Genomic DNA, 27,267 nt, shown 5'->3' with positions numbered 1-27,267 from the left:
GTCAATCCTTGATTGTCTCCTTTTGGTCCTTTTAGCCCTGGACCCTCAGCTGGCATCCATCCGGGAGCAAGACCTGCCAAAATCGGCAGCAGGACAAAGCTCTCCCGTGCTCCAGGCCAGGCCTTGGCGAGAGTGCCGGGATAGAACCAGGCAAAACGCCCAGGAGGAGCCGCTGATTAACTCCGAGTCGGCACGCCAACGTTTCCGTGACTTCTGCTACCAGGAGAACGAAGGGCCCCGTCAAGTTTGCAGGCAACTCTGGCATCTCTGCCACCAGTGGTTGAAACCTGGGAGATACACGAAACTGCAGATCCTGGAGCTGGTGATCCTGGAGCAGTTCCTGGCCATCCTGCCCCAGGAGATGCAGGAGAACGTCAAGGAACGGGGCCCCTCAACCTGTAACCAGGCTATATCTCTGGCAGAGGATTTTCTAGAGAACCAGCAACCAGGGGAGGTGAGTGTTCACCATGGGGCACAGGCGTTGAGTGGCCCAAATGTGCTTTTTTTTTCCAAGAGGCAACTGGACTTTTTCTTTGAAGACATTTCGCTTCTCATCCAAGAAGCTTCTTTAGCTCTGATTGGATGGTGGGGAAATGGAAGGATTTATACTCCTTGCAGACACCTGGTTGTTTCCATCCTTTTAGAGCTCTGCTGGCAAACCTATGATACGTGTGGCACAGCTGGCATGCACAGCCCTCTTGGCGGGCACACGAGCCGACGCCCAGCTCAGCTCCACTGCGCATGCACACGCGCGCCTTCCGCTGGCCAGCTGATTTTTGGGATGCTCAGGGGCCGGGGGGGAAGGGGGAAACGCGTGAATGCGGTGGGGGGTGTGTCACACGTGCATGCGCGGGGGACGGGCCATGCATGCAGGGACAGGAGTGGAGGGGGGTTGTGTTGCATCCCTCCCAGGAATCTTCACGTGGCCCGTTGTGGATGCAAGGTAAGTGCAGGGCCCATGTGAACGCTCTGGGAGGGCCAAAACCAGGCCTCCCGGAAGTCTGGAAATGGACCCATTTCCGGCCATCGGAGGGCCTCCAGAGCCCAGGGGAGGCCATTTTTGCCCTCCCAGAGGCTCAAATAAAGCCTCCAGAGCCTGGGGAGGGCAAAAAAGAGGCCTACCCGAAATTTTGGAAGTCTGGAAACGGGCCCGTTTCCAGCCTCTGGAGGGCCCCCTGAAGCGGGGAAGGCCATTTTTGTCCTCCCAGGGGCTCAAGGAAAGCCTCCTGAGCCTGGAGAGGGCGAAAAACGGAAGTTTCAGAAGTCTGGAAACGGGCTCGTTTCCTGCCTCCGGAGCTCCTCCAGAGGCTGGGGAAGGCCATTTTTGCCTTCCCAGAGGCTCTAGGAAAGCCTCCGGAGCCTGGGGAGATCAAAAACGCCATTTCCTGCCATGGTGCAGGAGGCCGAGTAGGCCACGCCCACCCAGCAACCAGGCAGAGAACCGGTTGCTAAAAATTTTTAATGCACGGAGGCGGTGGAGCATGGGGGTTGTGCGCGCATGCACGGGGGCGTGCATTGCACGATGGTCACACGCTATCGGTACACGAAGAGAAAAAGCTTAGCCATCGCTGTTTTAGGGAGTCCTTGAGGAACGTGGAAGTTTATCTGTGTCTTCAGGGTCACCTGAATGGTGCAAATGGGTGTGGAGCCTTCTTGGACCTATTGAGAGGACTTGTGTTGTGGACTGGAGAGAGATGATGTCGTCTCCCTCCCCCTCTGTTGAGAGAGGCCAGTTCAGTGTTGACATTGGTGGCCTCAATCCATCTGCACTGCCATCCTTGACTTTCACTTAGTAACCGTTCAAAGATACAAGGATGTTGAAAAGAGGGACCCGTATGACCAATTTTCATAATTACGACCGTTGCCGCATCCCCATGGTCACACGATCAAAATTCAGAGGCCTGGCAACCGCTTCTTACTTACGACCATGGCAGGGTTCTGCGGTCATGTGATTCCCCTTTTGCGATCTTCTTGACAAGCAAAGTCAATGGGGAAGCCGGATTCCCTTAACAGCCATGTTACTAACGTTGCGATGATTCACTGAGCGACCGTGGCAAGAAAGGTTGTAAAATGGGGCAAAGCTCCCTTAACAAGTGCCTCGCTTAGAAACGTAAATTTTGGGCTCAGTTGGGGTCGTAAGTCGAGGACTACCTGTGTTACGGACTTCTAACCAGCCCCCCCCCCTTTTTTTTTTTTTGGCCTACATAACCATTCTTGCAGACTGCCGTGAAAGTCGCCGTCCTTTCTCTACCGTTCGATTCACCCTCCGTTTTTCTTAATTCTTCTCCCTTTCATCTCTGCTGTGGGACACGGTGGCTCAGTGGCTAAAACGTTGAGCTCGTTGATCGAAAGGTCGGCAGTTCGAATCCCTAGTGCCGCGTAACGGGGCGAGCTCCCGTTCCTTGTCCCAGCTTCTGCCAAGCAGTTCGAAAGCAGGTAAAAAATGCAGGTAGAAAAAATAGGTTCCACCTTTGGTGGGAAGGTCACAGCGTTCCGTGCGCCTTTGGCATTGAGTCATACCGGCTACATGACCACGGAGACGTCTTCGGACAGCGCTGGCTCTTCGGCTTTGAAACGGAGATAAGCACCACCCCCTAGAGTCGGGAGTAACTAGCAAATATGTGCGAGGGGAACCTTTACCTTTACCTTCATCTCTGTTCCAGGTGGATCATCCGCTCAAAGCGCAAATCTCTAATTTCCCTGCGTCAAAGGAAGCTCCATCAGAAAGCCAGCACACAGTAAAGTTCAGGAAAATCACTAGGAAAGACAGAAATTCCGCTGTTTTGGGTGAGGAGGATTACTTCTTTTTAAAAGTTTTTTTTTTAAATTTTTTACAAACATCAATGAGTGAACAGTGTGGCACAGTGGTGGGTTGCGCCCGGTTCGGACTGGTTCGCAAGAACCGGTAGTAAAACCGGAGGGAGGCTCCGCCCACTGTCCCGGATATCATCATAGATAGATAGATAGATAGATAGATAGATAGATAGATAGATAGATAGATAGATAGATAGATAGATAGATAGAATTTTTTACTGGCCAAGTGTGATTGGACACACAAGGAATTTGTCTTGGTGCATATGCTCTCAGTGTACATAAAAGAAAAGATACATTCATCAAGGTACAACACTTACAACACTCAATATCAATGTAAATGGTAAGGATACAAGTAACAAAGTTACAGTCATAGAGTCATAAGTGGAAAGAGATTGGTGATGGGAATGATGAGAAGATTAATAGTAGTGCAGATTTAATAAATAGTTTGACAGTGTTGAGGGAATTATTTGTTTAGCAGAGTGATGGTGATATGCACAGAAGCGCGTGGATGCGTGCAAACAAAGCAAGCATACGCGCGCTCCCGTTGCAAACCGGTAGTAAAGGTAAGTAGAATAATAAAATAGTATTAATCGTATTTGTCTCATTTAACAAGTTTATATAATCCTTGTAATAATACACATATTTTTATTAAATTATAATCTTTCATTATTTAATCATTCAATATTTCAATGTGTCATTTCTAGGCCAACCACTCTATTCTAAGTGTCATACCTTTTAATACAAATAGAACATTATTAATCATATTTATTACTTTTAACAAGCTTGTATTCTAATAATAGTACAAACTTTATACCAAATTGAAAACTTCCATTTTTTTGCCTGTTCAATTTATAATCCTTCATTATTTGGTTATTCAGTTATTTCAATGTGTTATTTTTATGTTAATCACCATATTCTGCATGTCATACATTTTTAATAGAAGTAAAGTATTTTTAATCGTATTTGTTACATTTAGCAAAGATATACCTATTCATATTGAATTATGTGGGTGAGGACGCCTCACGTCCCTATTGCTGGCTATAGTGGCATCTTCAGAGGGCAGTTCAGAAAATTCAGAATGGCGGCTGTACGGTAATTTTTTTCCCTGCTTTGTGGATTACTCAATTATGACCACCATGTTGAATTTTTTTGACCTTCACTGCAGATGTCACTGGTGGACAAGAGGTTGCCCTCCTGACAACCCATTTTCTCTTCCCCTTCCCTTCCCTTTTTCCACACCTTCTATTTTGACACCTGCTTCCATAATTACCTAGTCCAGGGGTCTGCAAACTTGGCTCTTTTAAGACTTGTGGACTTCAACTCCCAGAGTCCCTCAGCCAGCAGAGCTGACTGAGGAACTCTGGAGTTGAAGTCCACAAGTCTTAAAAGAGCCAAGTTTGCAGACCCCTGCCCTAGTCCTCTGTGAGGTGCCGAGTACCTCAGCTTAGCTACATCAAATGTGCTGCCATTGGATATGTTATAGAGCAGGGGTCTCCAACCTTGGTCCCTTTTAAGACTTGTGGACTTCAACTCCCAGCAAAGCTGGCTGGGGAATTCTGGGAGTTGAAGTCCTCCAGGCTTAAAGTTGCCAAGGTTGGAGACCCCTGCTTTAAACCATCTTTGCTTCCCTTTAAGGCAATTCAGAACTGGACTTATGTATGTCATTGCAGGGAGAAGGACAGATCTTCCCCACCCCACTTCCTAACACAATTGTTTCTATTTTATCTTCCAGAAGACAGGACAGTGAAAGAGACCGTTGAAAAGGAAGGCGCTTCCAAGATGGCCGTATCCTCCGAGGTTGCCGTGATTGAAAGTGGGTACCTATTGGAAATGTTGTGAGGAAGGGAGGCAGAAAAAAGGAGCACCTTAGATGTTCTGCTCCGAAACCAGGTTCCCCACATTGCATCAAGCCATGATTTGCTTTCCTGTGGCTTCTGGAATGACGTCTCAGTTTGTTACACCACAAATATTGCTAGTTGCAGCTCCATCCAGTTGACCAGTACAAATACCGTATTTTTTGAGGCTTTTTTCAGCCCATTTTCGAGGCATTTTCCAGCTTGTTTTGGAGGCTTTTTTCGGCCCATTTTGGAGGCGCTTTTTTTTTGGCCATTTTGGAGGCTTTTTTCGGCCCGGTTTTTCTGAAAAAAGCCTCAAAAATGGACCAAAAAGAGTCTAGTAAACGGGCCCCAAAAAAAAGCCTCAAAAATGGGCCAAAAAGCCTCAAAAACGGGCTGAAAAAAGCCTCAAAATGGGCCAAAAAAGCCTCAAAGACAGGCCCAAAAAAGACCTGAAAAAGCTTGAAAAAAAGGCCGAAAACGGGGCGTGCATAGTCCAAAAAAACAGCCAGCAGGTGGGTGGGGCTTTGGCAATATTAGGTCTATAAGACGCACCCTCTTTTGGGAAACAAAAAAGTGCGTCTTATAGTCTGAAATATAAGGTAGTTGTCGTGTCCCACTCCTCCGCTGATGGCCGGGTCAGGGAAATCCGAATCAGGCGTGCCTCTGCAGCTCTGCCAAAGTCCTAGCAAAGTTCTCAAGGCAGGCAGGAGACCAGAAAGTGACTTCAGCAAGATAAGTTCGACTTTGCCTGACTCAGAGAATGCCAGAAAGCAGATCCTTTATATAGGCCATGGGGTGTGGCTCCATGACTCAGCACTTATCCAGGCCTGCCCCTCCCTTCCTTCTGACGCCGCCGCCTATCAATTCTTCTGAAGTGAGGGTCACTCCAGTCGGCAGCTGTTGGTAATTGACCTCCCTCAGGCTCACATGCTGTGGGAGAGGGGGAGGGGTCTAGTTGCTCCGTTTGCCTGGGCATGGAGCCAGGGCTGGGGCCGGGGGATGCTCCCTCCTCTGCAGCCTGCTTGGGCATGGAGCCAGGACTGGGGTCGGGAGGCATACATTCCTCCGTGTTCGGGAGCAGATAAGCAGACCCCGGCTGCGGTGAGAGCGGACAAGACACAACAATAGTCCTCCACCTACAACCACAATTGAGCCTAAAATCCCTCTCTGGCCCAGAATGTGGTAAGAGGAAAGCTGTTCAGCTACAATTGGAGAGACCCAGTTTGTAGTCCCTTTTCTACCGCGGGACTCTTTGGGCCAGTCCCTCCCTCTTAGTCCCAGAGCTGGGGTGGGGATGGCAGGGTGGGGAGAAGTAGTCGGGAAGGTCTGGACTAGAAGTGGAGAGACCCAGTGTTCATATTAACGATGCGCTTGATGGTTAATTGAAGGAACTGCATTCTTGTCTTCAGTTTTCCTGCCGGAGTGTCTGTGGAGATTCTCAATCGTCCAGGTCATGGTTGTCCCAAAGGGGCTTTGTTTTTCAAACTGGACTTTCTGGTTTTTCTTTTGAAGACCTTTTGCTTCTCATCCCAGAAGCTTCTTCAGCTCTGACTGGATGGGGGGAATGGAAGGACGTTTTTTTTTTTTTTTACATTTATATCCCGCCCTTCTCCGAAGACTCAGGGTGGCTTACATTGTGTAAGGCAATAGTCTCATCCTATTTGTATATTTATATACAAAGTCAACTTATTGCCCCCCCAACAATCTGGGTCCTCATATTACCTACCTTATAAAGGATGGAAGGCTGAGTCAACCTTGGGCCTGGTGGGACTTGAACCTGCAGTAATTGCAGGCAGCTGTGTTTAATAACAGGCTTCTTACAGCCTGAGCCACACTGCGGCCCAGGATTCAGGGGTGGGCTTCAAAACTTTTAGCAAGGGCTTCTCTGCCCGCTTGCTGGGTGGGTGTGGCCATGGCCGGGGGGGGGGAGGGGCGCTCTGTGGCTCAGACTGGTAAGACAGTCTGTTATTAACAGCAGCTGCTTGCAATTACTGCAGGTTCAAGCCCCACCAGGCCCAAGGTTGACTCAGCCTTCCATCCTTTATAAGGTAGGTAAAATGAGGACCCAGGGCAATAAAAGTTGACTTTGTATACAATATACAAATGGATGAAGACTATTGCTTGACATAGTGTAAGCCGCCCTGAGTCTTCGGAGAAGGGTGGGATATAAATGCAAATAATGAAAAAAAAGGTGGGCGTGGCCTAGTCAGCCTCCTGCACCACGGTGGGAGGGGGGCGTTTTTGCCCTCCCTTAGCTCTGGAGGCTTTCCTCCAGCCTCCGAGAGGGCGAAAACAGCCTCCTCAGGCTCTGGAGGCCAGAAATGGGCCTGTTTCCAGCCTTCCCGAACTTCCAGTAGGCCCGTTTTTCACCCTCCCCGAGCCTCCGCATACACCCCGCACTTACCTGCATCCAAATGGGCCGCATGGGGCCCTCCGGGGAGGGGAAGGTTGGGCAGGGCCAGCCAGGATGGGATTTGGGGGTTCTCCAAACTGCACAGAATCTTAGCTAGAGGTTCCCCCGAACCCCTGCAAACCCCCAGCAGCCCCACCCCTGGAAGGATTTATATTCCTTGCAGGCATAGGAGAACAAAAGTTGAGACTCTAGAAAGAGTGCAGAGAAGAGCAACAAAGATGATTAGGGGGCTGGAGGCTAAAACATATGAAGAACGGTTGCAGGAACTGGGTATGTCTAATTTAACAAAAAGAAGGACTAGGGGAGACATGATAGCAGCCTTCCAATATCTCAGGGGTTGCCACAAAGAAGAGGGAGTCGGGCTGTTCTCCAAAGCACCTGAGGGTAGAACAAGAAGCAATGGGTGGAAACTGATCAAGGAGAGAAGCAACTTAGAACTAAGGAGAAATTTCCTGACAGTTAGAACAATTAATCAGTGGAACGACTTGCCTCCTCCAGAAGTTGTGAATGCTTCCACTCTGGAAATTTTTAAGAAAATGTTAGATAACCATTTGTCTGAAATGGTGTAGGGTTTCCTGCCTGGGCAGGGGGTTGGACTAGAAGACCTCCAAGGTCCCTTCCAACTCTGTTATGATGATGATGATGATGATGATGATGATGATGAAGAAAACCCATCAGGACTAGATTCAGCAGTCCATCTGCATTTAAAAGATACAGGCCACTCTTTTGAAGACAGCAAAGTCCACATTTTGGACCGAGAGTACCGCTGGTTTGAAAGAGGGGTCAAAAAGGCCATTTGTGTCAAAATTGAAAATATCAACAGAGGGGGAGGGAATACGACCTCATCCATTCTGCAGTCTGCCACCCAGTCCTTTCAGCAGTTCCAAGAAAGCTTCACATCCATTTGCACCACTCAGGTGACCCTGTCGTGTCCCACTCCTCCGCTGACGGCCGGGTCAGGGAAATCCGAATCAGGCTTGCCTCTGCAGCTCTGCCCAAAGTCCTAGCAAAGTCCTCAGAGCAGGCAGGAGACCAGTAAGTGACTTCAGCAAGATAAGTTCGACTTTGCCTGGCTCAGAGACTGCCAGAAAGCAGATCCTTTATATAGGCCATGGGGTGTGGCTCCATGACTCAGCACTCATTAAGGCCTGCCCCTCCCTTCCTTCTGTTGCCTCCGCCTATCCAGTCTTCTGATGCGAGGGTCACTCCAATCAGCTGTTGGAAGTAAACTTTCCTCAGGCTCACATGCTGTGGAGGAGGGGGAGGGGTCTAGCTGCTCCGTTTGCCTGGGCATGGAGCCAGGGCTGGGGCCGGGGGATGCTCCCTCCTCTGCAGCCTGCTTGGGCATGGAGCCAGGGCTGGGACCAGGAGGTGCCCCCTCCTCTGCAGCTTGTCTGGGCATGGAGCCAGGACTGGGGCCGGGAGGCATACATTCCTCCGTGTTCGGGAGCAGATAAGAAGGCCCCGGCTGCTGTGAGAGCGGACAAGACACAACAGACCCTGAGGATACAGACAGACCCTCAAGTGGCCTCAAAAGGCTCTCTAAAAGGACACAAGTGACCAGCTGGCCGCAAGGAAATGTAAAGCCTTCCATTCCCCACCATCCAGTCAGAACTGAAGAAGCTTCTCGGATGAGAAGCGGAACGTCTTCAAAAGGAAAACCAAGAAAGTCCAGGTGTCTCTTTGGGGAAAAAAAAGGGGGTTTTCTGGCAGAGGTGAATATGAGGCTGAAGTTTCTGTGTGTGTGTGTGTGTTTTTTTTTTTTAGTGATTCCAGACAGGGATGGGTTGCAGAACAATTGGGACGGGAAGCCACACGAGACACCCTTCGGAGAGAGCAACAGGACGGATGCAGAAGAGCATTGCGAACATCTGGGTGATGCCAGGGTGCAAGAACAGAAAGAATCAGCTGAGGAAAGAAAAGACGCAGCAGCAAGTAATCTTCTTTCCCTTCTTTGGCTGTTGGTTAATCGGAGTTGGTTTTAATTCATTCCCAAGGTTCCCTGTTTTTTTCCTGGGGAATATCTCCCCCTCCTTTCAGTTCTCTATTATCCACATGCCGTTCCTTCATTTTCTCCCTTTTTGTTCTGTCCTCCCTTGCCTCCGAGCGATGGCTTAATTAGCCGGCACTATCAGCCCTGGCAGCAAAAGAGCAAGTGTCTGCCAAGTGGCTCTGTTATCTCCCTTGACGCCGATAAGTCAAACAGTACTTAAGCTCTTAGTTCAGCAGTTAATTTGCCTGCTACGAAGAGACACAGCAGCTCTCGCTGCCTTTATATCCTGCGGGGTGTGGCTCCATGACTCAGCACTTCCTAGGCCTGCCCCACCCCTGCTTCTGTTGTTCCTGCCTCTCCTGCCTACGAAATCTAGGGTTCAGCTAGGCCTGATTGCCATCAGCTGGGTCTGGAGGTGTGTCTTGGGGGGGGAAGAGTCAGGGGACGGAGGCCTCGTTATCTCCTCCACCTGGCCTGCCTCTGGCTCCTGGAGTTGAGCCAGGGAAGCTGGTGCTCCCAAGGTAAATCCTGACGGCCCTTCCCCCTCACTTTCCAAGTCACTTTCTGGCAGGAGGCCCGGCTCGGGGGGCGCAGACACAACACTTTTATCACGAAGCATGCAGCAAGGGTGAAACTGCAGAAAGAATTGAACGCCCCAGACCAGAAGTCCTCGACATACAACCAGTTCGTTTTGTGACCATTGAAAAGCACGGGTAGTCCTCGACTTACAAGAGTCGTGTTAGTGATCGTTCAGAGTTAACAATGGCCCTGAAAAAAGTGACTTAGGATCATTTTTCACACTTAACAACCACTGCCACACCCTCCTGGGTGTTGCGATCAAAAATTCAGAGGGATAGCAGCTGCTTCATATTTATGATGGTTGCAGTGTCCCGGGGTCATGTGATCTGCTTTTGCGACCTTCTCACAGACCAAGTCAACGGGAGAAGCCGGGTTCACTTAATCGTGTTATTTAATTTAACAGCTGGAATGATTCATTCAACAACTGCGGCAAGAAAGGCTGTAAAATGGGGCAAAAGTCACTTAACAAATGTCTTAGGTAGCAACATAAATTTTGGGCTACTTGTAGTAGGTTGTATGCTATAGTCTACAGCAGAGGTGGGGAACTATGGGCCTTTTATGACTTGTGGACTTCAATTCCCAGAATTCCTGGGCCAGCGTGGCTCATGGCTGGCTAAGGAATTCTGGGATTTGAAGTCCACAAGTCATAAAAGGCCCATAGTTCCCCACCTCTGCTGTATAGTATAGAGCCATGATGGCAAACCTAGGGCACACGAGCTGTCGCCTGTTGCTCTTCTGGGTTCCGGTGCACCAGCCCACTGGTCTTCATGCACCCGGGAGCGCTGGAAACCAGAAGAGCAGCCGCCCAGTGCGCATGTGTGCGCTAGAAACCAGAAGATCATCTGTCCGGCACACACATGCACACTGAGCGGTTGCTCTTCTGGTCTCCGGCATGCGCACACGCTCCCGTTTCAGCATTTTGTGCCGAAAAGGTTCGCCAAAACTGGTATAGAGTTATAACTTTTTTGTGATCTGGATGACATCCTTGTTAAATCTCTCTCTCGCTCTTGTATCTCTCTCTCTCTCTGTCTCTCTGTCTGTGCGTGTGTCTCTCTCTCTCTGTCTCTCTCTGTCTCTGTCTCTCTCTCTCTCTCTGTGTTTGTGTGTGAGTGTGTCTGTCTCTGTGTCTCTCTCTCTGTGTCTCTTTGTGTCTCTGTCTGGTTCTCTGTCGCTCTCTCTCTCTCTCTCTGTGTTTGTGTGTGTGTCTGTCTATCTGTCTGTCTGTCTCTGTCTCTCTCTCTGTCTCTCTCTCTCTCTCCCACACCCACAAACCCACCCACACCCACCCACACACCAGAAGGCATTGGATAAATCTGCAAAATCACACTTGCAAGGCTGGGGCTGTCTTCGATCTGCTCGGTGTCACCAACAAACGAACAGTGATGGGAAGGACTCGGGAATCATCTTTTCGTGTAGAGGTTTTATTTTAGCAACGTGGAGGAATCCTGCAGCAGCAGGTTCAAGAGCTTGAAAGAAGTTTATGGAGAACGTGTCTTTCTCCAAAGAGCAAAGCAACCGGATGCATCACGCGCATCGTTGAGAAAAAAAGTCTCCTTTAATTCTCGGGAATTTTGTAGCACGTTTGGAAGGAGACAGTCCAACAGGCAGCAAGTTTCTTGTGGATAGAATTGAATGCAGGATTGATCTTCTGGATCAATTAAACACATTATCCAATTCTTGGATATCCAATTCTTGGATAATGGAGGAAAGCTACAGACATGCAAAGGAGGATCATCCTAAACCGTGACCGTGGATTAAAGCTTAAAAATTAACCAGTGTTTCTCCACCTCCTGCACTTTCAAGATGTGTGGAGTTCAACTCCCAGAATTTTGAAGTTGAGAAACGGTGGATTAGATTATGTAGCTGAGAGCTGATGTTAATGTTTCAAGTTCTCATATATCTAATGGTGGATATAGCTGACTGGGCAAACGTCGCAGAGGTTGGCCAGGTTTTGAAATCTTTTAAGATACACTATAGGGATCCTGGAACTCTCCTTTTCTGAGGGGACCTCGACCCTCAGAAGTCCAAACCAGTACACTCAAGGGTGAGAGATACTGGAAATTTCATTTCAACCTCTGGAGGCTCAGAACGTGTGGCTTGAGTTGAACGAATCAGCTACCAGCCAGGCCAAGATGTCTCTTAACAACCTGAAGAAAACCTGGAAACAAGGAATTTTGTTTTTGTTTTTTTTCCCCCCCTCTGGGCAACGCTCCCCTTAAATCATGGCGGTCTTCCACTTGGGAGACTCAGCGGTGACCTACGGCGTACACGTTTCGGCCTGCGCAAATGTAAAACGAAAGGCTGATCCCCAGAATCTCGAAGGCGATCACGATGAAGGACACGAGGAACATGATGTCCGCTACCGCTTTGAACCACTTTCGCACAGGCGTACTGCATCCCTGTTTTTGCACGGGCCAGTCATTCACCACAGATTTATGGGAAACGGTGTTTAACCTGCAGACGCCCAGTGCTGGTTGGAAGCTGGCTGGGTGGTTGCTGCATGAACATGGGTAGGTTCCCACCTTCTCCTGGAAAAAACTGTTGTTTTTCCAATTTTCCGGCCCGCTCCAGCCACAACAAGACAGTTGGACCTGGACGTAATCCCAAGTTATCTCTTTGTGCTGGTTGGCCTGGTCCATTGGGTTATAGCTCTGGATGAGGCTGAGGACGTTCTTGGCGAGGTTGTCTTCCGTCTTCTGGTTTTCGAAGTAAAAAAACAAGCCAGGGAAAAAGTGGAAGATGACAACGACGATCAGGAGCGGGATGTAGGCGATCAAAACGAATCTTACTCCAAAGAAGAGTCCAAGGCTGCCCCATAAGCCAAGAAACATGGCAAGAGCGCCAACCACAATGAAAATGTACAGCATGATTTGGAATTTGTCGAAAACGGACTGCATGGCGGAGACGTAGACGCTCTTGGTGATCAAAACCCAGAGGCCTAAACTGAACATGGTCGCTCCCACGACAAACAAAAGGCCATTGAAGAAGCAGAACAAGCCCTTGAGGCATTTGCAACAGCAATTCGGCATCGTCGCTTTTTCACGGAACCTCTCTTCAGAACTCAGAACCTTCAGTGTCGAAGGAAAGAAACACGGCGACCAAACACAATAGCTTGGCTGTGTTTCTGGGTGGGTCTGAACCATAGAGAAGCTGTCCTAGAAGACAATGATAGCATCGTCTCTCGAGGGCACTCTAGTCAGGTCCGGTCTTTATGATCCATCCTGTAGACTTGAGCGGAACCCCGTATGGCTGTTGACTTCAGGAATGGCTCTAGCAGAAGACTTAGCTTCTAAAGCAAGGGTGGGGAAGGATGGGCCTTTTATGACTTGTGGACTTCAACTCCCATGCTGGCTCAGGAACTCTGGGAGTTGAAGTCCACAAGTCATAAAAGGCCCATTATTCCCCATCGCTGATCTAGAGCTTCATAATGGCATCCTGTGCTTTTCAATTTCTTAAGTCAAAATATTTTTGCAGATAGGGTTTTTTTTTTTGCATTTATATCCCGCCCTTCTCTGAAGACTCAGGGCGGCTTACACTATGTTAGCAATAGTCTTCATTCTATTTGTATATTTATATACAAAGTCAACTTATTGCCCCCAACAATCTGGGTCCTCATTTTACCTACCTTATAAAGGATGGAAGGCTGAGTCAACCTTGGGCCTGGTGGGACTAGAACCTGCAGTAATTGCAGGCAGCTGCTGTTAATAACAGACTGCATTAGCAGTCTGAGCCACAGAGGCCCCAGTTGAATACCCTTTGAGTTCCTAATTCAGCTTTAAGCCTCTCTAGTAGAATAGAATAGCATTTTTTAATTGGCCAAGTGTGATTGGACACACAAGGAATTTGTCTTGGTGCATACGCTCTCAGTGTACAGAAAAGAAAAGATACCTTCATCAAGAATTCTAAGGTACAACACTTATTGATAGTCATAGGGTACAAATAATCAGGAAACAATCAGGAAACAATCAATATCAATACAAATTGTAAGGATACAAGCAACAAAGTTACAGTCATACAGTCATAAGTGGAAGGCGATGGGTAATGGGAACGATGAGAAGATTAATAGTAGTGCAGACTTAGTAAATAGTTTGATAGTCTTGAGGGAATTATTTGTTTAGCAGAGTGATGGCGTTCAGGAAAAAATACAGGTAGTCCTCAACTTACAACAGTTCATTTAGTGACCGTTCAAAGTTACGATGACACAGAAAAAAAGTGATTTTTTTTTTAAAAAAGGTCACAGTTGCAACCTATGCAGCAGCCCCATGATCACATGATCCAAATTCAGACGCTTGGCAAAACTGACTCCTATTTATAACGGTTGCTGTGTCCCTGGGGTCATGTGATCCTCTTTTGCGACCTTTCTGACGAGCAAAGTCAATGGGGAAGCCAGATTCCATTTAACCGGGCTAACTAGTTTTAACAACCACAGTGATTCACTTAACAACGGTGGCAAGAAAAAATGTAAAATGGGGCCAAACTCACGTAACAAATTTCTCACTTAGCATCATAGATTTTGGGCTCAATTGTGGTCGTAAGTCGATACTTTACTACCTGTAACTGAGCCCAAAATTTCTGTTGCTAAGCAAGACAGTTGCTAAGTGAGTTTGGCCCCATTTTAGAACCTTCCTTGCCGCAATTACTGTTAAGTTAGTAACATAGTTGCTCTGTGAATCTGGCTTCCCCCATTGGATTTGCTTGTCAGAAGGTCGCAAAAGAGCATCGCATGACCATGAGACACTGCCACCGTCATAAATCTGAACCAGTTACCCAGCCCTCGAATTTTGATCATGTGACCAATGGGAATGCTGCAACGGTCATAAGTCAATTTTTTCCCAAGTACCGTAATAACTTCGGTCACTAAACGAATCAACCCAGGAAGAGGAGAACGCCAGAGACTCCTCCCTGTGATCCAGAGTCCTCCTTTGACACTCACCTCACCTTTGACCTGATGGATATCCCAAACACCAAACAGGAAGGGAAAGAAAATTGTACAGCCGATACAATATTTATTGTTCAAAGGTTGGAGAAACAGAGCAAGTGGTACAATTCCAGGCAGAAGAGATTTCCCTTGGGAATTCAGGAAGTCAGCCTGAACAGCCGGGTCTGAATAATTGGAGAAAGGATGAACCAGCCTCAGGTAGGAACATTTCCGGAAGAAGTCCACCAGTCTAATCTCCCAACTTGATCCGAACTGCACAGAAGGAAGAGGGTACGAACCCAGCGAAAGGGATTGTCCGAAAGACATATGGACAATCTTATTATGGCGGTGAATAAAACCTAACCCCATGTTGTTCCGAACATTTGCATCCAACTGTGCTCTTGGCTATAAAAGTGGAAGGAGCAAGATAAGTAGAGGAATTGGGGTTCATGCTCCAGTAGGGAATGCCAAGCACCATCTGGAATCCCGTTCCCTCTTTCCTCGTGGATCGCATCCGGGCTCCAGGCGGGGCGGTCGTCTTCAGTATTGGCACGTTTTGCCTTTGCAAAGGCAGATAGAGAGGCCTATCCCCAGCAGCTCCGTGATGGCCACTCCGATGCAGACCCCGAGAAAGACGTTGAAGTTTTCCTGCAGCCAGTTCTGCACAGCCATCCGGCACCCCTGCTTCTTCACGGGCCAGTCAGCCACGGTGCTCGCGTTCGAATCGGGCTCCAGAGCGCAGAAGCCTGTCCCTAGCGGGGCGTCCTCCGTCTGGTTGCTGCAAGAACATGGATAAAAGCGCATTTTGCTCGACCAAAGGATTTTGTTGAGTTGCCAGTCTTCGGGTCCGGTCCAGCCGCAGCACGAGAACTCGGATTGAACAAAGTCCCAAGCGGATTCGAGGACCTGATTCGTATCATCCGAAGGGTTGTATGTCTGGAAGAGATCAATCACCACTTCGGGCATTCTGGCTTTCAGTGAGCTCTGTTGGAAGTAGATCATCAGACCAGCGGTGACCTGGGCCGAGAGGATGAGCACCAGGCAGGTGAGGTAGATGCCAAGGGCACACCGGATGCCACAGAGGGCCCCTAAGCACCCCAGGAAGCCGAGCACCATGGTGATGGCACCAACTCCGATGAAGACGTAGAGCCCAACTTGGAACGAGGGCGCCGAGTTCTGCAGGATGGGAATGAAGGACTTTTGGTCAACCAAAATCCAGGTTCCGATCCCAACCATCAGGGCCCCCAAGATAAAGAACAGGTGATTGAAGAAGAAAAACAAGTACAGGGTGACTTTCTTGCAGCAATATCCCACCTTCATCTTCTTCTGAACAGAATCTTGGGACTTCTGTTTAGAACTCGGAACACTGAACTGAAAAAAATAAATAAAAAGGAGTCCACAAGCACAATGGAAGAACTGTAGGTCACCACCTGTGGAGCTTCCATCTTAGGCTTACTAAACTTTAATCCATTCTATTCCTTTCCCTTTATGGCAAGGGGCGGATTTTCCAGTTGGCTCCACAATTGATAGGGCTTATGGTTAAGAAAAGTAGAGGAAAAAAGGAAACCGCACTAGGAGGAGACTCTGTGGTGGGGGAACCGGACTTCCGGTCAGCTCCAAATTGAACGGTGGACTTCCGGTTAGGACATTTGTGGCTCTTTGAGGGTTTAAGGATTGCCGACTCCTGAGTTAGACAAAGACTGTGTTCCTTGAACAAGTGTTATTGATGATGCGTTATTTTCTTACATGTTATCTCTAAGCCCCTTTCATTCAATCAGTCAGTCAGCTGGAAGGGATCTTGGAGTTCTTTCTAGTCCAACCCTCTGCTCAAGCAGGAAACCCTGTAACGTTTCAGACAAATGGTCTGAAAAAAACCCCAGTATTGGAGCACCCACAACTTCTGCAGACCACTTGTTACACTGGTTGATTGTCCTCGCTGTTAGGAAGTTTGTCCTTAATTCCAGGTTGCTTCTCTCCTTGATTAGTTTCCATCCATTGTTTCTTGTCCTGCTTTCTGGTTCTTTGGAAAATAAGTTTCTTCTGAGCACTGTTTGTTTTTTTTTTAATTTGCATTTATATCCCGCCCTTCTCCGAAGACTCAGGGCGGCTTACACTATGTTAGCAATAGTCTTCATTCTATTTGTATATTTATATACAAAGTCAACTTATTGCCCCCCCCCAACAATCTGGGTCCTCATTTTACCTACCTTATAAAGGATGGAAGGCTGAGTCAACCTTGGGCCTGGTGGGGCTTGAACCTGCAGTAATTGCAAGCAGCTATGTTAATAACAGACTGTCTTAGCAGCCTGAGCCACAGAGGCTCTATCTATCTCACAGTGTTTTAATCATATTTGTTTAAAACAGTGAGTCTCAAGTCTCAGCCTCCCAACTTTTAAGATGTGTGGACTTCAATTCCCAGAATTCCCCAGCCAGCATGTATGCTGGCTGGGGAATTCTGGGAGTTGAAGTCCACACATCTTAAAGTTGCTGAGGTGGGGAAACACCGGTCTAAATGTTTTTCTCGTTCTCCTGAAATGTATTTCCTCTGGAAAACTGGATTTGAGATGCTTGTCTAACCCCATTTTTTAATTACTACGTAGAAAAATAACCGCTAACCTACCGAGCAATTTTAGCATTTGCAGTCTTGATAGAATCTTGACAAAAGTCAAAACAACCACGTGTATTAAAATTAAAAGAGTGTGGTTGCAGCAGCACATGGACTAAGAAAGAAAGACTCACAAGCTTGGTGATACTCAAAACGACATACCTAAAAATTCACAGGAGATGATCAAAACGCCTCTTGATCCGTGTTCTTTGCTTCTTGTTCTAAAATGTACGATCCCAGTGCTATTTTGTGTAATTGGGGGAACAGAAGGGATGAGCCTCTGATTTCAACAGTTTTAAAATTAAATATGGGTAGTACCATATTTTTCGGAGTATAAGATGCTCTGGCGTATAAGACGCACCTTAGTTTTTGGAAAGGAAAGTAAGAAGAAGAAAAAAATCTGCCTCTGCCGACCAGCGTCCATTGGTATTCATCTGGCTAGCGTCCTGTCAAGTGTGTGAGAGAGTTCATGACTTGGAAGACATGGTAAGGTCAGCCTCCCAAATACCCCCAATCAGATGTTCCAGGCTGCAGGGATTGCCACAGACCATCGCCACCTCTGTGCCTCATGTTTTCAGCCTCCAAACGCTCCGTTTCAGACCCGTTCAAGGCTGCGGGGATCGCCAGACCACATCGCCGCCGCTGCACATCACGTTTTCGGCCTCCGCATGTCCCGTTTTTGGCCTCTGCATGTTGCTGATCCCCGCTGCCTGGAACCACCAAAAAACCCAGGTGTTCGGAGGCTAAAAACGCGAGGCACTGAAGTCTTATGGTCCTCCAGCAGCCTGCGGAGCTGGCAACGGAGTCGGATAGCGATGAGGCTGGCATGGGCCACTCCTGTAGGCTGTGGAAGGCCCGGATGAGGGCTCTGCGTCGGAGGCTGAGGTGAACCCAAGGCCATCGGGGAGTGAGGTGCGGACTACAGCTTCCAGAGACTGATAGTAGTGAGGCAGAGGAACAGGAGGAGCCTGTTCCTAATGCACGCATGAGAAGAGCTGCCAGAAGGCAAGAGCAGCTCAAGCAAAGAAGACAACTCAGGAGTAAGGCCAAGAGATGATTGGCCCCTCCCATAAGGCTTAAAACAGACCAGCAATGGCGTTTGGGCTTTGCCGGAAAACAACATTGGTAGCTTTGTCTTCTGCTTCGTCTATGTCTTGTATTCATTTTTGTGACTTCTGAACTTTTGCCAAGAAAGGCCTTTGGCAGTTTTCCTAATTGGGCCAAGGTTTGCGATAGGACTGAGGCATTTGTGTTGGGAGGAATTTGCTTTAATTTAGTTGAACTACGCTGGGAATGAAGTAATTCTCAGCTGTTCGAATAAAATGTTGTTGTTTTTTTCACTGACTGAGTTTCCTACTATCTACTTGGGCCTGGGTCAGAACAGGCGACTGCGATGGTCTGTGGCAATCCCAGCAGCCTGGAACCGGTCTAAAACGCGACATGCAGAGGCCGAAAATGGCCGAAGGGTGGGAGCCGGCGGGTGGGCGGGGCTACATTCTGTGTATAAGATGCACCCAAATTTTCACCCTCTTTTGAGGTGGGGGCGGGAAGTGCGTCTTATATTTTGAAAAATATGGTAGCTGATCGCATTGCAAGTGTTCAAAGTTACAAAAGACCTCCCGGGGGTGGGGTGGGGGGGACCTGTGATCTGGATTTGATGATGGTGTCTTTGACTCCCCCCCCCTTCCCTCCAGTCATGTGACAGTATTTTGGGCATTCCACAGCTGGACCACGTTTTGTAAACTCCTGCAGACAACAACAACAGCTGTTTTGTCAAAAATCGCCACCTGCTTTTTGCCAAAACCGGGCCCGCTGAGAACTATTGGTTTGCAGTCACGTTACCATCATGGCACCTGCTCACTACGTCGTTCCAAAACAAGGTCGTAACATCAGGTCCGTCATATGGGCGACCCTGATTTATGACCTTTATGATTTGCAACCATGATAAGCAGGCTCCATTACACTCGTAACTCGAGGACTACCGCATGCTGTGCTCAATTTGTTTGAAATAGTGGTTCCCACACTAGAAAGGTCAAATCTCCTTTCCCGCCCAACCTGAACTCCTGGAGATTGCTGAAAACTGGGTTTAGTTTTGCTCAGCTCAGTAGATGTTGGTGAGAGACCCCGTTTTAAGTCTTACCACAATAGCAACAGAGTTGGAAGGGACCTTGGAGGTCTTCTAGTCCAACCCCCTGCTCAAGCAGGAGATCTTATACCATGTCAGACAAGTGGCTGTCCAGCCTCTTTTTAAAAGCCTCCAATCATGGAGCACCCACAACTTCTGAAGGCAAATTGTCCCACTGGTAAATTGTCCTCACTGTTACGAAGTTTCTCCTTAATTTCAGGTTGCTTCTCTCCTTGATTAGTTTCCACCCATTGCTTCTTGTCTTTGCCTTCTGGTGCTTTGAAGAAGAACTTGACTCCCTCTTCTTTGTGGCAGTCCCTCAAATAATGGAACACTGCTATCATCTCACCTCTAATCCTTCTTTTCATTAAACGAGATATACCCAGTGCCAGCAACCGTTCTTCATATGTTTTAGCCTCCTGTCCCCTAATCATCTTTGTTGCTCTCCTTTTGTTCCAACAGACCATGATCAATCACAAGAAAAAGAAGCTCACCTTCAATTGGAAAAGTCTACCCAGGAAGAAGCAGCAACTTCGGAAAAAGGAGGAGGAGACACTCTGCAAGATGCGACTCCACAAAAGACCTTGGAGGATGATAGAACAGATAGTGGTCAGGGATCTCCCCCAGGCAAGAAAGCCAAAGCGAACCCATACAAATGCGTGCAGTGCGGAGAAAGCTTTTACAAGTGGTCTCAGTTGATAATCCACGAGAGGGGTCACAGCCGAGAGAAACTGTACAGCTGCCCCCAGTGCGACCAGAATTTTTCCTCCCGCCACGCCCTTCTCAGCCACGAGGCAAGCCACGCGAGCGAGAAACCGTACCAGTGCTCCGAGTGCGGGAAAACCTTCCGCGAGAAAGCCTACGTTCTCCAACACAAGAGGATCCACACGGGGGAGAGGCCGTACGCTTGCTCCGAGTGTGGGAAAAGCTTCTTCCGCAAGGGGTCCCTGATCCTGCATGAGAGAATCCACACAGGGGAGAAACTGTACAGATGTCCAGACTGTGGGAAGAGCTTCAACCGCAAGCCGCACCTTGCCGTCCATCGGAGGATCCACACGGGGGAAAAGCCGTACGAGTGCTCCGATTGCGGGAAGACCTTCACCGTGAAATCGGCTCTCAATGTACACATGAGGACTCATTCGGAAGAGAAGCCCTACCAGTGTCCCGACTGTGGGAAAAGTTTCCGTGAGAAAGGAACGCTCAACATCCACAAACAGAGCCACACGGCGGAGAAGCCTTACCAGTGTGCCGAATGCGGGAAATGTTTCAGTTACACTGCGTCGTTTCGGAGACACAAGAAAACCCACACAGCTGGATCAGCTCTCAAATCCTACGAGTGCCCCGAATGTGGGAAAAGCTTTGGCCGCAAGGATTACTTGATCACGCACCGGAGAATCCACACGGGCGAAAAACCTTACATGTGCTCCATATGTGGGAAGAGCTTCAATCACGGAGCAACTCTCGTTACACATAAGAGGACCCACACCGGGGAGAAGCCTTACGAGTGCTCTGAATGCGAGAAGAGCTTCAAACAGATTTCTGGCTTAATTACACACCGGAGGACACACACAGGGGAGAAACCCTACGAATGCCCTGACTGCGGGAAACGCTTCATCCTCAAAGCGTACCTTGACGTACACAAGAGAATTCATACAGGAGAACGGCCGTATCAATGCTCCCATTGTGGGAAGGGGTTCTCCTGCTCCTCTTATCTTTTAAGGCACGAGAAAACCCACACGGGGGAACGCTCCCACACCTGCTCAGACTGTGGCCAAAGCTTCTACTGGAAACGCTCCCTGATCATGCACATGAGGAAGCACACGGGGGAGCAGACTCTGCACGAGTGCAAAATCTGCGGCAAAGGCTTCAATTGGACGTCCGCTCTGACCATCCACATGAGGACCCACACAGGGGAGAAACCTTACATGTGCTCAGAGTGCGGGAAAACTTTCAGCGGGAAATGGATCCTCATCCAACACAAGAGGATCCATACGGGCGAGAGACCCTACAAGTGTCCCGAGTGCGGGAAGAGCTTCCACGCAAAGTCCTCGCTCTTTGCCCACAAACGGACTCACACGGGGGAGAAGCCGCATGAGTGCGCCGAATGCGGGAAAAGCTACAGTGTGAAGGCCAACTTTGTGGCGCATATGAGGACCCACACGGGGGAGAAGCCATACGAGTGTTCAGACTGCGGGAAAAGTTTCTACAAGAAAGACCGTCTCATGACGCACAAGAGGACCCACACAGGAGAGAAGCCGTACCAGTGCTCCGAGTGCGGGAAAGGGTTCAACTGGAAGGTGGGTCTGATCAACCACACGAGAATCCACACCGGCGAGAAGCCGTACTCCTGTGCCGAGTGCGGGAAGTGCTTCCATAAAAAAGACCACCTGGCTCGTCATGAGATCATCCACACAGGAGAGAAGCCCTATTCCTGCTTCGACTGCGGGAAGAGCTTTAATCAGAAGGTTGCCTTGATTGTGCACAAGCGGACTCATACGGGAGAGAAACCCTACAAATGCTCCGAGTGTGGGAAGAGCTTCAGCTGGAAGAGATCCCTCCTCACCCACCGGGCGGCTCACCTGGGGAAGAAGCCCTACCAGTGTTCCGAATGCACGGAAAGCTTCAGCCAGCGATCTCTTCTCGCAGAGCATGAAAGGACCCACGCAGGTGAGATCCTGTAGGACAGTGATGTTGAAACGATGGCCCTTTTATGACTTGTGGACTTCCAACTCCCAGAATTCCTGTGCCAGCACGCTAGAAGTTGAAGTCCATGAGTCATAAAAGGGCCATGATTCCCCACCCCTGTGTTGCGACCCAGGCCCAAGTAGGTAGTAGGAAACTCAGTCCATGAAAAAAAAAAACTTTATTCGAACAGCTGAGAATTACTTCATTCCCAGCGTAGTTCAACTAAATTAAAACAAATTCCTCCCAACACAAATTCCTCAGTCCTATCGCAAACCTTGGTCCAATTAGGCAAACTGCCAAAGGCCGGCCTTGGCAAACATTCAGAAGACACCAATACAAAATAAATGCAAGAAGATGAAGCTATCAGTGTTGTTTTCTGGCAAAGCCCGAACATTGTTGCTGGTCTTTTAAGCCTTATGGGAGGGGCCAATTATCTCTTGGCCCTACTCCCGAATCGTCCCCTTTGCTTGAGCTGCTCTTGTCTTCTGGCAGCTCTTCTCATGCATGCATTAGGAACAGGCTCCTCCTGTTCCTCTGCCTCACTACTATCAGTCTCTGGAGTCCGCACCTCACTCCCCGATGGCCCTGGCCTCACCTCAGCCTCATCGCTGCCCGACTCCGTTGCCAGCTCTGCAGGCTGCTGGCACACCACAACACCCTGCTGTAGGACATCTGATTGAAAATAAAGAGTCTTTTCATTCCTTGTGGAGAATGGAAATCTTGAGATGGAGTTCCTGGTGTTCTCCCAAAGGTGCTTTTCCGAAAGGCATCTGGACTTTCTTGGGATGTTTGTTTTTTCCCCCCCTTGAATAGATTTTGCTTCTCATCCAAGAAGCTTCTTCAGTTCTGTTGTCTTGGAGTGAGAAGTGAAACATTGTCAAGGAACAAAACAAGGAAGCCCAGAGGAAGAAAAATGATTAGGGAGCTGGAGGCGAAAGCGTACAAAGAACAGTTACAGGAATTGGATGTGTCTAGTCTAATGAAAAGAAGGACTAGGGATGGCATGATAGCAATGTTCTAATATCTAAGAGGTGGCCACGAGGAGGGAGTCAAAACCATTCCCCAAAGCACCTGAGGGCAGGACAAGAAGCAACGGATGGAAACTAATCAAGGAGAGAAGCAACATAAAAATAAGGAGAAATTTCCTGACAGATAAGAACAATTAACCTGTGTCACAACTTGCCTCCAGAAGTTGTGAGCGCTCCATCACTGGAGGCTTTCAAAAAGAGCCTGGACAACCATTTATCTGAAATAGTATCGGGTCTCCTGCTCAAGCAGGGGTCTGGACTAGAAGATTTCCGAGATCCCTTCCCTTGGTTGGGGCTCATATCCTAGTCCAAAGGCACAGTGGGAGGGGGCTATAGAAGAGGATGGGAGATGACCCAAGTCTCATTTCCAACCTCTTCGGCTAGGGCTACATAGCCCCAGGTCTTCACAGCCTTCCAGATCTCCGGGGAGGCTGTTCCATAAGGCAGATACTATTGTGGAGAAGGTTCACCTCTCAGGCCCTGCCCAATGAGAGGACCTGGAGCCCCCAGACCTTGTCTGATCCGGTAGGGTGGGCATATACCCTTAGGGAAAGAGAGAGGGATCCCACAAAGCAACCTGGCCCCCTGCAACATACAGCTTCTCTCCATCATCATTTCCCATAGCCACACCTCAATGGTTTGTGGCAATAGCCTCGGGAGAGCCGCAGACTGGTCAACCAGCGTGCAAATGGTTACTCGACCCACAGATGGAAAAGGGGTGCGGGAAACATCTCAGAAGGGCCCCCCCCCAACTTTCCTGAGAGTACAGAGCGAGGAGGGGAGAAATGTATTTACAAAAACGGTTGATCGATTTATAAAATGGGATGATTGATTTGTAACAATGTTGGTGAACCTTTGGCGTTCTCGTGTGCCGGCCTGCGTGGCGGAAGCGGCACGCGAAACCATCGCACGACGAATGCGCAGCCTCGCCAGCTCCTCTTCCGTGTTCCTGTGCTCAAACATGCACCGGTCAGCTGGCCATTGTGCGCGCAGGGGTGACGGACCCCGGAAGAGCGGCGGTCTATCGTGCGTGCGCGAACCGGCACCCAAACACCTGATGAACAGCTGGCCATTGCGCATGTGCGCAACGTCAACCTGGAAGGTCCGGTGCCAGCTTGCACATGTGCGGTGGACCGCCACTCTTCTGGGGTCCACTGACCCCGCGTGCGTGACGGCCAGCTGACCAGCGCACATTTGGGTGCAGGAATGCAGAAGAGGAGCTGGCGAGGCCGCACATTCGTCACAGGATGGTTTCACGTGCCGCTTCCGGCACGCATGCCATAGGTTCGCCGACACTGATTTATAAAATTGATTGATTTCATTATTCAAAATGATTGATTTATAAAATGGATTGATTGGTTTATAAAAATTCATTGATTGATTGATAAGATCGATTGGCCTCTCATCTTACCAGAGGGTAACTCTGGGCAGCTAACAGTCATCAAAATGTACATATAGATTAAAACATAATTAAAACATCATCACAGGATGGTTTCACGTGCCGCTTCCGGCACGCGTGCCATAGATTCGCCGACACTGATTTATAAAATTGATTGATTTCATTATTCAAAATGATTGATTTATAAAATGGATTGACTGGTTTACAAAAATTGATTGATTGATTGATTTATAAAATCGATTGGCCTCCCATCTTACCAGAGGGTAACTCTGGGCAGCTAACAGTCATCAAAATGTACATATAGATTAAAACATAATTAAAACATCATCACAGGATGGTTTCACGTGCCGCTTCCGGCACGCGTGCCATAGATTCGCCGACACTGATTTATAAAATGGATTGATTTAATTATTCAAAATGATTGATTTATAAAATGGATTGATTGGTTTACAAAAATTGATTGATTTATAAAATCGATTGGCCTCCCATCTTACCAGAGGGTAACTCTGGGCAGCTAACAGTCATCAAAATGTACATATAGATTAAAACCAAACATCTTAGATCCGTGATGGCGAACTAATGGCACACGTGCCGCAGATGGCACGCGTAACCATATCAGTGGGTATGTGAGCTCAGCTCCGGTGCACATGCGTGAAACCAGCTAGCTGATTTTTGGGCCTTCTGGGCCCACCAGAAGTAGGGAAACAGGCTGTTTCCTGCCTCCGGAGGGCCTGGGTGGTGGTGGGGAAGGCCCGTTTTTCTCTCTTACCTGTCTCCAGAGCCTCTCTAGGAGTCTGGGTAGGTGGAAAACTGCCTTTCCCATCCCTCCCCAGGCCCTCCAGAGGACAGAAACGGCCCGTTTACCAACTTCCAGTTGGACAGGAAGTGAAGTTTTTTGCTGTTCCCCAGCCTCCAGAGACTCCTTGAGAGGCTCTGGAGACAGGTAAGAGGGAAAAATGGGCCTACCGTGCCATCGCATGTCAGGGGGGGGGAAGAGTTGCATGCGCGGGGCTGACACCGTGTGTAAAACCCCCATCTTCCAGCTCCTCCCATCACAGCCACAATTGTCACCAACTTAGAAGTCCTGTAAGCTGTTAAAACATCCCACCGAATTAACTTTCTGCATTTTCAGATCTTGTTGTCGGGCCGCCCGAACTCTCCATGGAAGAAATCACCACTGCTGTGGTAAGGCGAGGAAAAAAAATATATATATATATATTAAAGTTAAAAGGAAGAAACTGCTGCGATCACACATTGCTCCCAGAAGCACGAAGCTGAAGCCTGAAGATGACGAATGAGACTTCGTCGAAACGTCACCAAGACACTTCCAATTTTACACGGGAGAAAACCCGAACAACCAAAGACCTATATATATATATATGTTTTCTGAGGTTTTCGCGGGTGTTTGTATGTAGGTCTTTGGTTATTCGGGTTTTCTCCCGCGTAAAATTGGAAGTGTCTTGGCGACGTTTCGACGAAGTCTCATTCGTCATCTTCAGGCTTCAGCTTCGTGCTTCTGGGAGCAATGTGTGATTGCAGCTGTTTCTTCCTTTTTAACTGCTAGTGGGGGGTTGAACTGATTGGGTGGGAGCTTGGCTGTGCTCTGATTGGATGTGGGGTTTTTTGTGCTCTGATTGGCTGGGGACACGATATTGACTTTAAAAAGACCAGAACCATCGCCAAAACTGAACACTTTAACAACAGAATAATCAGAGAAGCCATCGAGATAGAAAAACGCCCACACAGCATGAACAAACGAGATGATACCTCCCGCCTACCAGCCATTTGGAAACCTGCCCTTATTGACAAACGTGTCCCTAACACGAGGAATGACACCAGACCCACACTCACGAGGTCCACACAGGATGTCACCACCACATATCCACCCAGAAAGCACACCCAAACCCACACTGATCAGGAAGCACGACCAAGGACCAGAAGCCAGACCGCAGCTGCAACATTAGCCATTTCAAACCCCTCCAATCCATACATGCAGCAGACTGACACCCACTACGAAGATGTAGCACGACCACGAACACGAAGCCAAACAGCAGCAGTGCAGCTCACCAGCTCAGATCCCCCTGCAACTCAGTCTAATTTGAGCACAACCAAGCCCCCACCCAAACAGGACACACCCCCAGCCAATCAGAGCACAAAAACCCACATCCAATCAGAGCACAGCCAAGCTCCCACCCAATCAGTTCAAACCCCACTAGCAGTTAAAGGAAGAAACAGCTGCAATCACACATTGCTCCCAGAAGCACGAAGCTGAAGCCTGAAGATGACGAATGAGACTTCGTCGAAACGTCGCCAAGACACTTCCAATTTTACGCGGGAGAAAACCCGAATAACCAAAGACATATATATATATATATTTGTTTTCTGAGGTTTTCGCGGGTGTTTGTATGTAGGTCTTTGGTTATTCGGGTTTTCTCCCACGTAAAATTGGAAGTGTCTTGGCGACGTTTCGACGAAGTCTCATTCGTCATCTTCAGGCTTCAGCTTCGTGCTTCTGGGAGCAATGTGTGATTGCAGCTGTTTCTTCCTTTTTAACTGCTAGTGGGGGGAGGGAGGGAGGGAGGGAGAGAGAGAAAGAAAGAGAGAGAGGGAGGGAAGGAAAAAGGAGAGGAAGGAAGGACTACAAACCTGGCACCAGACGCAGCTTCAGAGGATAATCCAGGGCTGGAAGGGACCTGGAGGTCATCTAGTCCAACCCTGCTCCAGCAGGACGTAGTGAGTTTCTGTCTTTTGATCCCCCAGTCACATGGTTACATAGCCACACCCACCCAGTCACATGACAGCCCCACCCCCAGCTATACCCACAGAACCGGTAGGAAAGAAATTTAGATTTCACCACTGGCTGACAGTAA

General features: G+C 48.6%; 3 protein-coding genes across 6 annotated transcripts in view; 1 reads left to right on the top strand and 2 right to left on the bottom strand.

Moving 5' to 3' along the window:
* The window catches only part of LOC131192653 (zinc finger protein 585A-like), a 49,776-nt gene that overhangs the window by 18,454 nt on the left and 4,055 nt on the right, over positions 1-27,267 (top strand). For 3 of the 4 annotated variants that reach the window (XM_058172004.1, XM_058172002.1, XM_058172001.1), the window contains exons 6-11: positions 36-454; positions 2,664-2,787; positions 4,547-4,627; positions 8,833-9,000; positions 19,748-21,952; positions 25,530-25,582. In XM_058172004.1, coding sequence (XP_058027987.1) covers positions 36-454; positions 2,664-2,787; positions 4,547-4,627; positions 8,833-9,000; positions 19,748-21,952; positions 25,530-25,582 — 3,050 coding nt within the window. The remainder of the gene's footprint in view (positions 1-35; positions 455-2,663; positions 2,788-4,546; positions 4,628-8,832; positions 9,001-19,747; positions 21,953-25,529; positions 25,583-27,267) is intronic. The other variant, XM_058172005.1, reaches the window with a different exon arrangement.
* Positions 10,402-12,865, bottom strand: LOC131192800 (CD82 antigen-like). Its single transcript, XM_058172331.1, has one exon. The coding sequence runs from the start codon at positions 12,778-12,780 to the stop codon at positions 11,884-11,886; it is 897 nt and encodes a 298-aa protein (XP_058028314.1). The 5' UTR covers positions 12,781-12,865; the 3' UTR covers positions 10,402-11,883.
* On the bottom strand, positions 14,230-16,930 carry LOC131192817 (CD82 antigen-like). The gene has a single exon (XM_058172367.1). The coding sequence runs from the start codon at positions 15,873-15,875 to the stop codon at positions 15,096-15,098; it is 780 nt and encodes a 259-aa protein (XP_058028350.1). The 5' UTR covers positions 15,876-16,930; the 3' UTR covers positions 14,230-15,095.

Source organism: Ahaetulla prasina, chromosome 2 (assembly GCF_028640845.1).
Source record: "Ahaetulla prasina isolate Xishuangbanna chromosome 2, ASM2864084v1, whole genome shotgun sequence".
In the NCBI taxonomy this organism is placed as follows: Eukaryota; Metazoa; Chordata; class Lepidosauria; order Squamata; family Colubridae; genus Ahaetulla; species Ahaetulla prasina.
The sequence above is the reverse complement of the archived record's forward strand: the minus strand, read 5'-3'. Positions and strand labels throughout refer to the sequence as shown.

Excerpts from the sequence above, each read along its gene's own strand:
- LOC131192800 (XM_058172331.1), bottom strand. The coding sequence starts at position 12,780 with ATGGTTCAGACCCACCCAGAAACACAGCCAAGCTATTGTGTTTGGTCG.
- LOC131192817 (XM_058172367.1), bottom strand. The coding sequence starts at position 15,875 with ATGAAGGTGGGATATTGCTGCAAGAAAGTCACCCTGTACTTGTTTTTC.